The 17,657-nt window shown below is 41.4% G+C and overlaps 1 protein-coding gene across 3 annotated transcripts in view; it reads right to left on the bottom strand.

Annotated features, from left to right (window-relative positions):
* greb1l (GREB1 like retinoic acid receptor coactivator) overlaps nt 1-17,657 on the bottom strand; it is a 41,487-nt gene that overhangs the window by 8,915 nt on the left and 14,915 nt on the right. The window contains exons 1-20 of one of the 3 annotated variants that reach the window (XM_041056061.1): nt 16,561-16,747; nt 13,921-14,032; nt 10,551-10,710; nt 9,912-10,085; nt 9,538-9,714; nt 9,169-9,345; nt 8,860-8,982; nt 7,503-7,625; nt 6,486-6,623; nt 6,221-6,346; nt 5,515-5,649; nt 4,801-4,986; nt 4,197-4,496; nt 3,933-4,061; nt 3,515-3,649; nt 2,753-2,953; nt 2,386-2,566; nt 1,588-1,777; nt 729-865; nt 197-539 (exon numbers count right to left, since the gene is read on the bottom strand). In XM_041056061.1, coding sequence (XP_040911995.1) covers nt 197-539; nt 729-865; nt 1,588-1,777; nt 2,386-2,566; nt 2,753-2,953; nt 3,515-3,649; nt 3,933-4,061; nt 4,197-4,496; nt 4,801-4,986; nt 5,515-5,649; nt 6,221-6,346; nt 6,486-6,623; nt 7,503-7,625; nt 8,860-8,982; nt 9,169-9,345; nt 9,538-9,714; nt 9,912-10,085; nt 10,551-10,707 — 3,132 coding nt within the window. In that variant the 5' untranslated portion in view covers nt 10,708-10,710; nt 13,921-14,032; nt 16,561-16,747. Of the gene's footprint in view, nt 1-196; nt 540-728; nt 866-1,587; nt 1,778-2,385; nt 2,567-2,752; nt 2,954-3,514; nt 3,650-3,932; nt 4,062-4,196; nt 4,497-4,800; nt 4,987-5,514; nt 5,650-6,220; nt 6,347-6,485; nt 6,624-7,502; nt 7,626-8,859; nt 8,983-9,168; nt 9,346-9,537; nt 9,715-9,911; nt 10,086-10,550; nt 10,711-13,920; nt 14,033-16,560; nt 16,748-17,657 lie in introns of those variants that run through there. The other 2 variants (XM_041056064.1, XM_041056063.1) reach the window with 2 other exon arrangements.

Raw genomic sequence — 17,657 nt, 5'->3', positions numbered from 1 at the left:
CTTCTCCGTAAAAACCCAGTTCCATTCAAATCCTGATACCTTTTTAAACATTGATGAACCTGCGTGTTTTACTCATGGATCTGATTTTCTTAACACATCTTGCTTGATGAAGCCCGAGTCACATTTTTTAGTAAATATTTAACATGTTTACTAGAAAACACAGGAAGTGACTCCTGTGGTTTCACTTCATTCTCACCCTGAGGCGGCTGGTGAAGTTTCTGGGCAGGTTGAGCTCTGAAGCAGGACTTCCCAGCAGCACTGCAAAGCACAACTGGAGCCCCAGCTTATCCCTTACGTCCTCTAGTCGTTCCCGAGCCAGCATCGCTAGCTGCAGTGAGGGCACGCGGACCAGCAGCATGTGGCCTCGGCCCTGGGAGCCCTCTCTGCTAGGGGCATTGATCAGGTCCTCCACCATGGCGAGAGTCTCTGGAGTTATGTGGTCTCTCAGAGATGGGGAAGAGGTCAGGGCCATCATGGCCTCAGTGTACTGCTGAATCAGCAGGTAGCTGCGGATTACCATGCTGTGTAGGTGAGGATGTCTGGGATAAAAAAATAAAGAGTTTGGTTTTTTTCTGTGGGCTTTTTAGGTTGCAGATTATGTTGTTCCTTATGAACAGAGTGACAGGTTTTTACAGGTTTAAGTTTCTGAAAATGATTGAAACTCCCGATGACTGAACTGATAACAGCCCTCTGCCATACTGATTTCTCAGTGTTTGCCCCATACTGACCTTTCCAGCAGTGTGTGGACCATCTTCTCAAATGCATCATCACAACGGAGAATAGGGCTGGCCACGCCCCACTGCAGGGATCTACTGTAGTCCCTCAGGCCAAAGTAGACTAACTCATTGGGAGACTGCTCCCCCTGCTGGAGGAAAGATATACATAGCAAATCATTGCACCCAGGAGGAGCGTGGCATACTCTCCTAAATGTCCATGAAAACTATGTGCAATTTCCTAGTAATTTTCTGGCATTTGTGTTGAAGTTAAACAAGCATTAGTATTACTGTCTGCTCATTATAATAATGATGATAAATAATACAGCCTGGCATTAACATTCTTCTGTTGCTGTGAAAGTGCTGGAAAAATAAAATCCAAACCTGATATTGAATAAGGGGTGTCGACAATGTTATGCATTAAATGTAAACAGCATTACAATTTAATGCATGATTCAACAGCACCATACAGTTATAGAGCAAAACATGTATTATGTGTAGAAATACTGATAAAGATATTTCTTATTTATTCTCTCAAGCAGCAGTGTAGCTCCAGTCCCCCTTCCTATTAATGTCAGTCACATAAGTCCACCAGGTGGAGCAGCTACACCACTACAGTCACAAACTAACCTCTGCAGTTGCATGTTGCAATAAAGATGAAATTTGGCAACATTTGGAATTTAAATATCCCAAACAACAAAATATCCCTTTATGACTTTTACTCCATCATACCTCTTTACTGTTGTTTGATTTTCAACACAAGCCAGTAGAATTTCTAAATCCACTGGCACCCTTTAACTAAGTTCTTAATTTAACTTTTCACATAGCTTCAATGTTCATTCAGCTTCTTTGCTATAAAAATGAAAATACTCACCAGACTGTTGTTTGAGGGCCAGTGAACCTCGTTGTGGATGCTGATGCGAGACTGGCTGGTCTGCAGTGTGTATGGGAAGCAGCTGACCTGCAGGACTAACAGGTTTATGGCATCTAGGACTTCCTGGCAGTTCACCACCCGGTCAGCCAGACCCTGCAGCTCCCCATGGCACACAGAGCCGGACAGAGCACTGGAGAGAGAGAGAGTGGGGCAAAGTGTTTGAAAGTTGTGATGGATATTTTAGGTTCCTGTACAAATTCTACCACAGCTATTAATAACATTTAACAAATAACAACTCGATTAGGGACATGGTTCATGGAAGCTTTTGTGTTTGCTCTTCTAACTACCCAGTGTGTTGTAGGTCATTCCCAAGAAAAATGCTCTGGAAACAGGAAGTGATTTATTTTATGTTTCTGGCAGGAAAAACAGCCGTTTGCTTGGAATAAACACAAGATCTTGGCATGAGCAGAAGTAACAACCATCTTTGAAGGCCAAAAAAAGCACACAAATGTCAAAATGCCTCAACACAAAATCCAGGAAAAGAATGAATAAAAAAACAAACAAAAAAAATGATCTGGTCTACATTTTACCAGAATTCAAGGTTTCCTGTATTTGTTTTCCGTTGCTTGCAGGTGTTCTCACCCTCTCCACTTTAATCAGAGCATAAAAAGGACAAGGCTACATTTGCAGCCACAACAATTCATATTTTCTCACCCACTCAGATTATCAACAGGGCAAAACAATGCCAGTTCTCATAATCTTTAAATGTGACTTCTTGTGTATCTGGGGTCAGCGTACCTTGTGAGGTCGACGTGCGAGTTGTCGTGAATGAGGACAAACAGGGTGTCTGGGTTCTGTTTGACTTTCCTCATGAAGGCCTCCATCCTGGCGTGAACATCACCATCCAGACGCACCACGTACTTGTCTGACTTCTGGTGGGCTGAGGAGGTGTCTTCCATTCCCAGGTCCACAAGCACTCCTGAGCAAAAAAAAAAAAGAAAAAACACAAAGAATGACAAATGGCAATGAGACTCAACTGTTATAATACTGTAACCACAACCAAATGAAATGACACTGGAATGGAAGGTTTTGAACACTGAAGGTCTCAGCAGGTGGAAAATTCATCCTTGAATCTTTATTAGTGATGTCAATGTTGGACCCAAACCTGATTGTCGGATGCGCTGTGCCGTCTGGTGCACCAGAATGTGAGAGGGCGGGACCAAAACAAGGAAGTCCACTTTACAGAAGCGACCCAAGTCAAGGTTCTGTATCCCTGAGTCAGCAATGGAGCAGACTTGAGAGAGAAGGCTGCGAGCCACACTCTGCTGGGTTGGATGGATCTGGAATACCTTATTTAAGAGCTCTGCTACAAGAAAACAAAGAAGGAGAAAAATAAGTTTATAGCACCAATATAATTGCTGATTTAATGCAAAACAAAATAAGCATTGCCTCAAATAATACAGATATTTAAGATGTGGAGAATGTTGTTATCAGTGACAAACAACAGCTATCAATTTACTGTAGTTTATAGACTAGGAGAATCTTCTCATTTGCAGCCAACCAATGCAGTCGAAGTTTACAGCTTTTGACTTATAAGACGCAGTGGTATTCCTGAGTGAAACCGGACTATGGCCTTATTCTGCAATTTAGACTCACATGTGTCAGATGCCAGAAAAAGTTTAGATAACTAGATCAGTAAAGTGGTCAACAGCACTGAGCCATTGTTTCCATGGTGTTTGGTCTCTGCCTCATACTATTTCTCCACAGACCACTCTCTCTGACCATGAACCACTAAGACATGTTTGCAGAATAACTCTAAATTATATGCCAAATGCATATTGATTGTTTTGGTTGGAAAAAGACTGCACCTGGCTAATGAGCCAAGCAGCTGAGTTTAGACAGTGGGTATGATGGAGAGCACTCTAACCTCTGTCTGAAGGTGGTGACATGCTGGCAGCTTCCTGGGAGTGGATGTGGTCAGTGACATCCCCCTGAAAGGGCTGGATGACCTGTCCCTTCCGTCGACGTTGGTATCGCACCAGCTGCTTGTCCAGATTGTCCCCTACAAACAGCAAGTCACCATAGTTACACAGAGACACAGAGCCAGGAATACAAGTTACAGCTGCACTCAAATCTTCATTTTAATGTAGAGCATATTCACACAAACACAATTATCATAAACACCATCAGCATCACCATGCACTTTTCATTTAATTTTGCTCAGTGATTAAAAAATCTGCCATTTTAAAGAAATGTCATCACTACATACTCTTGCACAATGATTCACAGCACAAAATTAAAACATGCAAAGACATTTAAGAGACCTTTTTTTATGCAGAACTCACCTAGTGAGGTGGTTTTGAAGTGAGACGCCAAGATGCTGACTTTCCCGGTGATGAGCTCGTAGCTGATTTCCTTCAGAAACTCATTAGTCGTCAGCATGCCTTCAGCTAAGGCCCGTGCTTGGTACTTTCCTGTGTTCAACAAATGGTTTCAGATTTGATTATTTCAAATTCTACATACAAACCTTCTACAATTCAGTCAAGATAATAAGGTAAGAACCAGGTTCTAATAAGCCTGAAATGGGGCAGCTGGGCTGCAAAACTCACCCAAAACAAGCACACAGAACTCGTTGCTGCTCATTTTAGAGGCACATATGATGACCACGTAGGTGGGCAGGCACTGCTGTTGGTGAGGACCCTCACTGAGGGAACGTAGTGACTCAGAAATGCCCTCTCCCAGTGAGTTGTGGGTAACCACGACTTGGACGCTGCCTCCAGAGACGCTGGCTTCTAGGCGAGCCAGCCAGGGCAGCTGGGATGGGGAGATGGCGGGACCCCCAGGACAGCACAGCATGGCCTTCAGGACTATCTGCTCCAGTTCCTCTCTCAGCGGAATCTGATTGGAGCCTGCAGGAAAAAATTTAAATATGAAAACCCAAACCACTGATGAGTCATTTCCTAGAAAGGAGCACCTTGGTTCACCCCAGTCAAAATTAATTTGGAGAATATGCAAGGTTATGTGTAGCCAGACATTTATTTTGCCAAGGATATTTTTGTTTTTGTTGAATAAGACACCAGCTCCTCAAGGACATCCACACTGCTATGCTATTCATCTATTCATATTCAGCTGACACGCAACATTTCAGTAAAAACACAAATGAGAGAGAGACAGAAAGAAGTTTATTTGTGTGAGTTTGTTTTTGCTGCTTACCTAAACGTGCAAGATACTGTAAAGTGAGCAGAATCATCGTCTCCACACTGAGTAGTTGATTTCTGTTGAGGCCCAAAGTCTCCAGGGTTTTCTCTGTCAGCTGGCTGCTCTTATAGCAGCTGACCAGCAGGGGGCTCACCACTATATCCCCGACATTCCCATAGAAATAAGGTAAAGTGCCATGCCCTGTACAGAAAGGTCCTCATTAGACAAAACTGAAACATATAGAGGCTAAAAATATGTGATAACAAGTAACATTACTGTATGGTCTGCTAACTTTTAAAACTACAATACACACAGCTTACAATATAAGCTTGCTTTTTAGACACCTATTTACTGAATACAAGTAGAACAGGTTTAGTTGAGAGTGCCCATTTGAGAGTGATGAAGCTGCCAGCATGATGGGAAATACAATGGACTTCTGGACCAAATCGAAATATGTGATAAATCACAGTGTCTTTTTAACACGATGTGAACCCTGAAAAAACAGATATGATGAGGGACGTGTGTAGCAAAAAAAGTGAACTTCTCATACTACCTAACTTTGTGCTTCCAAAAGTGGCTGATTATCATTAACTGGATATCTTAATTTTCAATTTGCTTTGTTCAACTCATCTGATTCTATTATTCTGACATCAATATAGGTTGGCCCTGCAGGGAGATGCTTAATTTGCAGTATTAAGAAGGAGCAGATCACTGAAATAAAGCTTGTACCGATGAGGATGACAGGGCGAACACCAGAAGAGTTAAGCAGGTTGTCGGGGACGATGACTGTCTCTCCGGCAGTGACAGGTTGGGGCTGAATGACTCCAGCTACAGGTGGCTGAGGAGGGGAGACTAACACAGAGCCTGGATGGAAATAAAGGAATGACGTGTCAATACAAGGATTAGTCACGTACAGCTGAGCTGCTGCCTAGGTTAAGATTGAACATATTAGCGATTTTACATCAGCCAGAAAACACTACATTAGTATTTGTGGCTGTTGTACATCGATCACAGGCAAAAATTAGGACAGAAAATGTATTTGAAATAATGTTAGTATATTTAACAACAATTACATGATGTGGCAGAAGTCTTCTTCAATCATGCAATTTTAAAAAATCATTTCTGCAACAAAGTCTCCATCTCTATCTCCATGGAGATGTTCGGTGAATCATCCCTAACAATCAGTGAACATCAGGGATGTGACATACTCATCCCCAAACCAGACGAAGGGAAGAGGAGGCTTATAAACAACACAGTCTATGCTTCAAAGGGCACAGAAACACACCACGCACACACACACATATGCACACACAGTGCAATGAGCTAAAAAAGAGATACATGACATATGAGGGTCAATTTAAAACCCAGTTCAAGCTGACTCATGCAGAATGCGCTGTAGCTCAAAGAGCCGTCCTGATGGGGTTCAGGAACTGACCTGGGGAACAAACAATTGGTCGGATGGCCGGAACAGGGACAGCTGTCGGTGGGACGGGCACCAACGTGGTGGGATGCCAGCTCCGGTGGCGCTTCTTTGGAGGGCCCGAGTTCATGGCAGAAGATACTGAACATCATAAACAGACACAGAGGACAACGTCAAAACAGAAAACAGAGCAAAAGAGCCTGATGACAAATGTAAAACAGGTTCCTCTGTTTCTACAGATGTGAGATCATTGTCAAAGATAAGAGAAAGAAGGACTTACCTGGACTGTCTCCTAAGTCAGCTGTGCGATACCCCTGAACCTGAGGCCCTAAGGAGACCTGCGAGGGGCTCAGTAAGGGAGGACGCCCATCAACGCCCAGACCATTAGTTGGCCCGTTCACCCTCAGAGCTGTGGGTACTGGAAACACACACACATTCACACATTAATACACTCAGGAAATACATGGCAATCCAGCCAATAGCTGTTGAGATATTTCAGTCAAAATGACGGACCAACCGAAGTACATTAATAAATGCATAAATAAAATGTACATATAAAATATTCTCCCAGCTGTAACTGTCTGCAGGGACAGAGCAATACATAAAAATGAGTCAGTACTAACAGTGGCTTATTGATTTTCTATACGTGATCGTCTATTGTCAATGACCCGATTGGACTTTTTCCAATCTCATATTCACTGTGTATGCAATACACTAAAATATTGATTGGTATGTGTAGCCTTTGCTTGTCAATATCACAACCTTGTAAAGGGGCTAATGGATAGCAAGGCCTTAAAAAGTCATTACAGCATTCCTTCCTCCAGTATTGATTGATGTGTAAATATAAGAGCGCACACACACACACACACTTATGTTTGTGTGTTCATGTTACGAGTGTGTGTTTGTTTGTGTATATGCGTGTGTGTGTCTGCATTTAAGCAGGCCGTAGCAGAGGTTAATCTTGGCTCCACGGTCAGCCACAGCTCCATCTGCCTTATGCTGAACCACGTAAAAAAAAAAGGAAAAAAGAAAACAACCACCTGTAGCTAAGCAACCTTTCAGCATAAGGGTAAGGCCACTGCAGTGTCACTCACATAGAGGCAAAGGCTTATCAGCATCTAAATCCATGCAAATCCCAGTGTCAAAGCCTGGATGCAACTAGGAATGTGGGAGTGTGACTAAAATGTCACACTTTTTTTTATATTATGCATTAGGAGGCAGAATAGAATTAATCTGATAATATGATTCACTGAGGAAGCCATGTAAAAGCTATTGGTGTGCTGAAAAAGAGCTTCACCTATTGGTAGAGTCTTGTTTCCAGGTGTGGAGGCCAGAGGTTTGAGGAAGCTGCAGTCTCTGCTGAGGTCCTGACTCCCGAAAAAGACAGAGGATGCTTGTGTCGTTCTGGTGGGTGGAGAATCTAAAAATAAAAACATTGTAATGTAATATTGTAAAAACACGAATAACATCAACACTGTCTAGTGTGCTGTGTTTCCTTGTACACAGACTGGTTACAGATCTTTTGGATAGATAAAAACAAAGCCTTAACACCCTCCATTCCTCTGATTAGTCATTTGGTTGCCCTGGGACATCATGCTAGCATCAAAAAAATGTTCAATTCTAACAGACTCTTCTGTGTATCCAATGTCCATTACACAACACAAACAGAATATAACTCTCCTTTTTGTTAATCATTTCAGGATCAACAGCCATTTGGCTCGGAGACTGAGAGGTACATGTTTCGATGTCTAACCTCTTGGCTTCCTAAGCGAGTGTCAGTGACCTTTTTGGGAGCAGGATGTACCTGAAGGTCGCGGTCAGGAGATTTCAGACAAGAGATATCCCAACAACAAGCCCCACAGCTCAGCTGTCTAACACATGAATGTGTGAGATCTCTGCTGACAGGCAGCTTCCAGGTTCAGAACAAATCAATACCATAAGCCCAGGAGCTTTTTTTTCAATCAAAGAGGGAACATGCGCTCTTGTTGTGACAGGTCAGAGAGGAACAACATCTCCTCGAAGAGAGGCAACAACTCTCTCCTGTAGTCATACGACATTCATCAGTTACTTCACCTCAGCGAATGATCCAGGCTTTTACTGCATTACACTAATGTTGAATTTTCACTCGGTATGACTAGGTATGACTTCTTATGACAAAAAGGGTAAAAAAATTTTTTTTTTTTCTGTAAAGAAATATGCTACTCAAATGTATAAAATTACTTTTTTAATCTGAAAATATTATTGACATAGGCAACTGATAACAGACAGTGCTATAACTATATCTAACGAATGAACATATACTGAAAAGGTTATTTAGTATTGATAACGTTCCACTAAGATACCAGAATATATGTCAAAGAATGAGAGAGTCTGTGCTCACCTCATAAATTTCAGGTCTCAGCCACCACAACCTGTCTCTATGGCAACAATATAAACCTATCAGCATATACCAACAGATCCAATGACTGTTTTTGGTGAAATATCTATATTTCAGATCCTTATTTGAGAGATTTCATCTGAAACAACTGTTCTATTTTGTTTCAGCTTAAGCACTATTTTAAATATGTTTTTTTTTCACATTAGTAGCATAATATCAGCTTGAACTAACTCGGTAAATCTCACAATATGTGCCTCTGCATGGTGTGGAGTCTCACCTGAGAGGGAAAAGGGAGAGGAGCTGTGTCCACTGGTGCCTCCGTTTTCTTTACTGCTGAGAGAGGAGGACGAGCTGGGTTTGGAGGTTGACGCATTGCTGGAGAACTGACGGGTTTTACAGTCTGAGGAGGCACAGAGAGGAATGAGAAAAACTGTGACATACAGTAAGTAAAGGCACCATCATCAGAGAATAAATCTGTGCACTGCAGAGCAAAAGTGTAATATGCATTATGATTTAGCTTACTTAGACGCCAAGCTGTGTGTTTTTCTTTTTGTTGTTGTTGTTGTTTTTTTTGTTTTTTTTTTACCTTTCCAGCAGATGAGGGGTCCTTTGCACAGAGCACCCTGAGAATTCTTCACCAGGTAGTATTTTAAGTGCTTCTGCTTCTTGGGCTGGGTGGACAACTTCAGGTTGATGTGGTTCGAAAACTCAGTGAAGTATCTGAAACCCTTCTCACCACAGCCCACACAGTTTCCTGAAAAACCTGGAGGTAAAGTAGAAGAAACCAAAATTGTTTATTTCACAAACATAATCCCAGTCCAGTGTGTAACCAGTACAGGCTAACAACAGAATGTATTCATTCTGCCAGGAACTTTAAAATGATGCTATCTGATAGAAATGATAGCTATCTCTCTCTCTCCTTCACTCTTATCTCAGACCGCGGGGACAGACTGACCTAAAAGTGCATTTTTCCCATTCTCGTCAGGCAAAAAACGGCGGTCCACGGCACACACCAGGATGTGCTCGGGGACGCTGGGGGACTTGGCGCCCACCAGCTCGAAGCCTGCTGGGACTTCGATGGGCTCCGTTGCTATGGAGACCAGGCGGAGGTCCTTGCCGGCCTGACAGAACCCTGAGAGAAGGAGGAGGAAACAGATTTGATATTTGAAAAAATAAAGGACTTAGACTGGTCTGGCTATCAGACATGACATCTTCTATAAGGATGGTTGTATTTTTGTCTTAGATACTTTGTAAGAGTATTTATGTCCTTTACTATAAACACCTTGTGATTTAATAGTCTCAATTAAGGTCTGGGGGTTCAGGGTTTACCGTCAAGTGTGCAGCAGCCGTCTGGTGCAGGAGCCTGTAGGTAGGGAAGTGGAGGGCTGCTGCTGTCTGAGTCATCATCTTCCTCCAGCTCCTCCAGATCATTAGAAGAGTGTCCGTTCATGAGATCGTGACCTGGTGGCTCACCACCGTGGAGGTCGGCTTTTGACTTCATGTCTGTTGGAGATTTTAAATCACATTATTTTAACTAGAGCTAGAGACTGAACAATTTATTTTACAGTTTCCCCAGTTCCTAACAATTTTCTATTCTATTTTATTTAATAATAAATGAATTAATATTTATGTTGGTTAGTGGAGCTGTTGTTTCAAGAATATTCTTATTTCCCTTAGGATTAGTACCAAATAACATTTTTTTTCCCAGTAAATGTGAGAAATGATTAGGAAATACAATCCTATAATGAAGTAAACAACAACATGACCACGGCTTTTACTCAGTATCTCAGTATTGATAATGAATCAATATTTTGGGTGGGAAAATCGGCACTTACACATATAATATAAAACTGAGATGCATGATCAAAATAATCTTTAATAATGAAAACATGACAGCAGACATTATTTTAGAATCCTTATGCAATTTAAAACCTTATTCAGGTTTGCTCTTTGCTGAGAGGATCATACCTTCCATGTTACCAGGATACGACTCTGGCTCTAAGTAGAGCTGTGTGAAGATGGGCTGTGGATCTCCACTGCTCGAGCGCAGTGAAGCCTCGATTGAGTTATGGAGAACCTCTTCAAATCGAGCAGACTTCAGCTGCCCGGCGTATGAATTCCCCATTATCTGTGGAAGCAAAGGGAAAAAAATGCACAGTCATGATGCTGTTTATCTCTATTCACTGATTAGTCCCTTAGATAAGAACAACAGGGTCTATAGACTGCAAAACAGCAACAGGTGATGCATTCATGCGTTCACATTTTCAAATAAACACAACTGTATCCTTCTGAGGGTTAGGCCAGTGCTGGTGAGTTGGATGGTTGTCAATTAGAAACCCTTAAGCTGTATTTATTCTTTAAGCATTATCATTTGTGCATCAAGCTGTAGCTGCCTCCATAGGAATGGTCTCACAGTTACTATAAGAATTAACCCTTTAATTGTCGAAGCACCAGTGGGACAAATGACCGATGTATTTTGCATTATCAGGCTGTGCTATACATTTTGACCTGAAATAATCATGCAGTATACTTTATGAAAAGAAATAATCACAGCGAGGAAGGAGGTTTCGCGCTGGAAATGGCTTTGCTTGATCACAAAATGCAAATGTGTTCAGTGTTAACTGGAAACAGGCAGGAAAAAAACACTGAGAAGCCCTGGCCCTTCTTGTGGTGTCTAATAAAAAGTATAATTATATTTTAGAGAAGGTACAAATCAATTATGCTGACAACGCAGTGTATTCAAACCCTAGTTGTATCTTTACCATCTTAAGTGAGCAGAGCTGAAAGAGTTCGATGTACATTTTTTTTTTTAATTCTATAAATGCTAAAACTTTGCTTGTTTTAGTTTCTAAAATGCAAAGATTTGCTGCTTCTCTTTGACTTATATAATAATGAATTGACTATGTTAAAGTTTTGGGCCAATGACTTTTGCCCTATCTCTTTCTCCTTCTGTGTGTTGTGTCACTCTGCCTGCTCTGCCCCCGTGCCCCCTCCACCCCAGTGTCCACTCTGGGACATCTGCTGGGGTCGGCTGTGTGGGCCCAGGGTTGGCTGGCTCACTGGTGGCAGGTGGCAGCTGGACAGAGGACTAAGCATGTGGTCTCAAAGAAGAAAGAGACAGGGAAACAGATAGCTCTCCAAATGTGGTGAAAATCAACACTGACCAATGGCTAAGCTACATCACAGTGTTCATTCATTTTAACATAGCGCTTCCTACTCAAACTCCCACTTTTTTAGTTTGTCAAAACATGTCAGGAGATGTTTTTCATACCAAGTCAGTAATCAAGAATGTTCTAATTGTGTGGGATGAAAAGTTGAAAAAGGAAACAAAGGGAGGTTTTGGCTGTTTTCCTGACACAAACATTTAGCCTGTAATGCCTTCCATGTTTGTCCTTGGACTACATTTGACTGGTGCAGACCAGCGTTGTGGTTGATAAACACCACAACAGCCAAGTGGAGACCGATGTTGCAGACTTCAGCTGTTTGGAAAAAGCTCATACTCCTCATTCAAGCACTTACATAACAAGTTTACGTGTCTCTTTAGCTTTGACAGTTTTCAGTTGACGTAAACTTGAGCTCAGAGTTTAGTAATGATTTAACTAATCTCACACTCACCTTTCACAACTGCTGTGTTTTTCAAACACAACATTAGCCTCTGACAGTAGATGTGGATACACCTTTATTTGCAAGTGTCACTATTGACGCAGCTTTTAAATAAAGTTTTTGTTTTGTTGGGGGCAAAGGTGCACAAGTGCACAAATGTGAACTGTAGCTGCAGCAAATTTTCCAAATGAAAACATGACACAAAACACTTCACAAAACTAAGATAACTGAAGCTATTTAATACTAAACATAGGTCACTAAAAGATGTGATTTTTAAAAAAATAAAAACTCATTCAAGTTGATTAGATGAGTTAATCATAACTATTTTTAGTAGCTAATAATTATTTTCATTATTTGTTAATCTTCAAATTGCTTTCTTGATTAATCATTTAGTCATTTTGACTATAAAATGTCATACAGTAGTGTAAAATGTTCATCCAAGACCCCGAGGTGCAGTCTTCAACCAACAGTCTAAAATCCAAAAATATTCCGCTCACTATCATATATGACAAAGCAGCAGCAAAGCCATGGATGCTAGGAGCTGAAACTCCTGATTAAATATAGTTATCGATCAATTGAGCCATTCTGGAGCATTTTGCAATCAAAATCTATGTAACCGTAACCATGTCTTATATATATGTCATATAAAACAGGCACATGGTGGGGGCTTGTTTGCACAATTCCAGTTTAAGAATAAAAAACAGACTTTGTTAGAATGTAATCATTTCTGTGTTGGCTGCACTGTTCTTCACACTGAATATGACAGATAGTTAATTAATATCTTGTAGATACACAGTGCCTTTTGCCCTGAACCTTTTTATTTTGTCAATAATGGGCAGGGTGGGAATCAGGTTGGAGTTGCCTTTCTTCTCCCAGGTCTCACTTTGCCCACGCCTGGACAGGTTCCAGACCCCGTGTTTACCTAACAACCTTCCTGGGGAGGAATCTGACCAACCCAGACAAAAGACAAGATTAACAGTGCCTGACTGTGCTGTCAAAGAGATAAGCAGCTTAACAGAATGAAGCTACAGTATTTCTTGCTTAACTGATGGAGGAAGGTGGCTGCATTGGGAAACAATGACAGAAGGGGTTAAAAAAAAAAAAAGAAAGAAAGAAAGAAAAAAATGAGTGCCTGAGGGTGTTTTTAAGCAGCCGGTGCCTGTTCGATTGTGAAGTCAAAGGAGGCTCCGGAGGCCTCTTTGGCTGGATGACTCTCAAGCCACAGAGGACAGGTTTGTCATTAACTGCGCATAGGCCGGAGGTGAACACAGAGAATGACCTTTTATCACCTGCACAACTTAAAACAAAGCTTGACTGTGGCAGAGGTCATTTAACGGATGTCTCTGGGGTGTGACTTGGGTGGTTGCTAAGGTCAGTTGTAGCGGCAGGGCTGGGGTGGGAGGGTGGGGTAGATGGTCAAACATGAGTGGGGAGAAATGGTTCAATGTTCAAAGACTACTGGCTAAAATGGGGGCATTCATGTCAGTGAGTGGTGACTTTTAAAAACTGCCTCTGAGCCAGTCAGATGGTCAGTCAAGGCCATCCCTCACCTCCTGGGTGGCATCAACAGATTGCATGAATATGACCCCAGGTCACAATAAGCTACACTAATCTCCACTCGGTGGATTTGAGAGGACCAAGACATCAAAAATATGAGAACACAGATGCTCTGAGGTAACAGCTGAATTTCTAGCAGATAACACACGAGCACAGCATAAAAAACAAAGGGACTTACGTTGTCAGATTGTTCCCAGGAGTGAAGGGACTCGTTCGCCTCTGCTACATGCTGGGTCACTACCACTCGGCAGAAAGTTTCAGCAAGGACATTTCACTCAGTGCTTCAAGACCTGGGGGGAGAACAGGGAGATCCCTGATTAGCTCACAGACTGCCACTGTCAATGATTCAGTGAAACGCAAATGAAACATTTTTGTACCTCCTAAGATATGCTGTAACATACTGGGGTTAGGTTTTCTCTAAGGAGCTAGTATTAGCCAGTATAACAGCACCAAATTTAGGGCTAAAATCCAAAGAATCTTAATACCAGTAATCTTAACAAAACATTTAGTGTCTGATTTCGTTTTCAATACTTATTTTTCCTAAAACGAGTTTATTAACCAAATTCCAGATCAAAGCAGACTGCTGAAGCATATCTCAAGAAAATAACAATTTATCCCGGAAAATTACCAAATATAAATTTTTAATTTCAACAACCAGCTGAAATAATTGTGAGCACTGTGGCAGTTTCAGTTTTCACTTGTATGAAGAAAATAAAGGACTCAGTAATATATATATTTTTAGGCAAGATTTAAAAATTGTTTTTTTGATTTAAAAATTTTTGTTCTGAAACCGATAAACTGGTATTACAGGTCACCACAGTCCAAAGAACATGGATGAATGGGTTCACTGATTGGCCACTCAAACATTAAGAGTGGCTCAAACCATGACATATGTACTCACTAATACAAGGCTTTTAAAAAAAGGTGTTATGTGATACCATGGCCCTGGGGCTATTTTCATAAAACACAATTGGATGTTTTAGTTTGTAGCTGCACCCAATACACACGGTCACTCTCTGAATGGATTTGCCGGTTACTTTGACCCTTTGACAAAGTATTGTTTAGCCACTCAGGCTCTGATATAACAGAAGCAAAGTTCCCTTCGAAACACGGACTGTCACAATCTACACAGTCATCACTTCTGACTGTGTGCTGCTATTCTGAAAGAGGGAGGCTGGTCTGGGGTCCAAGTCCTTCAAATAGCAAGTGTACACAAGCCGGTTCAACTTGCATTTACTGACTGGACCTTATTTTGTGAATGATTAGCCAGCTTGATACAGCTAATCAAACTAAAGAGTTAAGAACGTCAATGTGTCAAACAGAAACCATTGCTGTTTCACCTCCTGGGCAGATAGAGTACTTACTGCAACCTTTTGTAAGATTAAAAAAAAAAAAAACTATATCAGGAATCAGCCTTGCATTGCCCATGTGAAATGTACTGTTCCAGCTTAGGAATCATAACACAAGTTCATGCACTACCTTCCACTGGGTGTTCCCACAAAGGATATGCATCTCCACCAAAGGTTTCACACTCTGCTAATTACCCAGGGAGCAGAGTCTTGAAATATTTTGATGCTTATCTAGTTGTGGAAGGTAGATGACACAGAAGGAGACGCAGATGGCTCATGAGATGAAGACGAAGGCGCCGTAAATCTAGACACAAGCCCCGGCCTGAGGCACTTAATAAGGTCCCGGGTTTTCCAGTAATGACATTTTGAGGGACTGTTTAGACTAACGCACCGGTTTAGTTTCTTACTTAAAGCCCATCCAGAATTCAAGGCGATGTTTAAAGACAAACACATTTCTTGCATAGCCTCTGTAATGCAAATGCATCTACATGTGCATGGACACACACACCTATTGTATATGTGGCTACTTGTAATATATTAGGTACAAAAATGTACATAAAATAATAATTTGATGGCAGTAAAATATAATCCAAAATTATATGGCCTAAATCTGAGATAAGAAAATTCTTCCAATGTAAAATCTTAAATTAAATATGTAATGTAAAATGTTAATATCTATAGCTGTCAGTTTAATTTACTGACAATGCCACACAGAAAAATGAGTTCAGTGCAGATGGTCACAGTTCTGGTTTGGGTTAAAGCCATTAAAAGTCTTAACGTATTTCACATGTTGTAAATTAAACCGTAAGGTGATAATAAACAGTTATACTAAAACTTTTTGATCATTTTAGAACAGAATTTTTAACCCTCCATTTTTCTTTCTCTCTAAACCTTTTGTTTGTCCCTCAACTGCATAATAACATTACAGTGTTTACAACAGAGGTAGGATTAAACTTAGTTCCAATCTTAACCTGGTCTGATCACATTCTCAATCAGTCCATACAGTTAAACTTGACACTTGATCATTTGCTAATTATGCAGCTACAGGTAACTAAAAATGAGTTAAATCAGGATTTACTTAAATTTACTTAAAATTAACTATTGAATGAGTTTTTTTTCCAGTCCTCAGCACAAGAGAAGAAGATAAGATGTTAATGGGAATTTGATAAATATCTCAGTCGTTTTCACCTCATTGTTATGCTTGACCATGTAAAAGAACATACCAATAGCTGAAATGCGGGAAAGAGCTCAGCACATTCTTAACATTAGAAAAGATGTGGTGAAAAGACACTGCCCAGCAGACATGAGAGAAAGGGGGATGGGGGTAAGAAATGAGGAAAAAAAAAGACAAACATCTCTCCATGTTCTCTAAATTAGGTGCTAAAAGCCCATCTCATTAATGCTACATCAGGGCCACATGTGACACACAGCAAGCAGTTTAAAAACAAAAAAAATAACTTCTCCTGTACCTTCCATGACTTCTCGACTATGGGATGAACCCTTAAAATCCAAAGCAGTTGCAGTAAATCCCAAATGTGAAGGCAGCCTTTTTTTTCAGATACAGTCCATGACAGATAATAAATCCTTTTGGCAAGAATTTGTTGGTATCCAGGCAGCATATGGAGTTTCACTCTTCTCTGGTAGGTCTCAAGTCACCTTTCTCATGATCCTCCATAGAAAGAAATCCCACTCTTTCCCTTAGTACAGCAGAAGCTCTCTCTCTCTCTCTCTCTCTCTCTCTCTCTCTCTCTCTCTCTCTCTCTCTCTCTCTCTCACTCACATGCAAACAAACACACACACATACACACAGACCCCTCCCCCAAGTCCCCTATGCCCTCCTCTGTCCTGTGCCATTTGCCAAGGAGGGAGGGAATCCACCGGGGGCTCATTCATCTTGGCCCTGCTGACCCCCTGTGGTGACAGATGCTCTTGGAGGCCTGCAGAGCTGCGGGGGGAAACAAAGAAGGGGATCTGCATCTCCCCGCTGCCACACAGCCACGGCGCCCTGCCACGCGTGACCCCCAGCACGCCACGACATCTGCCGTGGGCACTGTGTGGAGGTATTCAAGAAAGGGAGGAAATCTTCAAATCTTAACTTTCACTCTCACGCACAAGCTCAGTTCTGTCTCTCACTGCCACACCCGACTTTTTTATTGGGGGCCAATTCAGAGACAGGAGAATCCGTCTAAGGTCAGCTTGAGCATTTTGTCTTCGTAGCCTTGCCCGGGATTGACCCTACACTGGGGTTTTACTCCCGCTATAAATACCAGAGGCTCATCTGGTCAAAATAAATAAACGGAAATGCACCACAAATCAACAGGCGCTGGCAGATGTTGGGGATTATCGGTCATTATAGCTCAGTGATCAGTCCTACTACCTTATCATGATATTGCCAAGAGGAGAGTGAACTCATCTTGAAGAAAAACCCAAGCAGTTCAAGTACTTAAAGGTTAAGTAAAGTTTCTTCAGTTTGCATCAAAATGTAGGAAGCCATATTTTTTTCCTTGAGTCAAATTTCCTCATAAACTGCCAAATGCTGTCACTCAGTTAAAAAGCAAGAATATCA

The sequence above is a fragment of the Toxotes jaculatrix genome, chromosome 14 (assembly GCF_017976425.1).
Source record: "Toxotes jaculatrix isolate fToxJac2 chromosome 14, fToxJac2.pri, whole genome shotgun sequence".
Taxonomy (NCBI): Eukaryota; Metazoa; Chordata; class Actinopteri; family Toxotidae; genus Toxotes; species Toxotes jaculatrix.
Note: the sequence above shows the minus strand (reverse complement) of the source record. Positions and strands in the feature narration are given on the sequence as shown.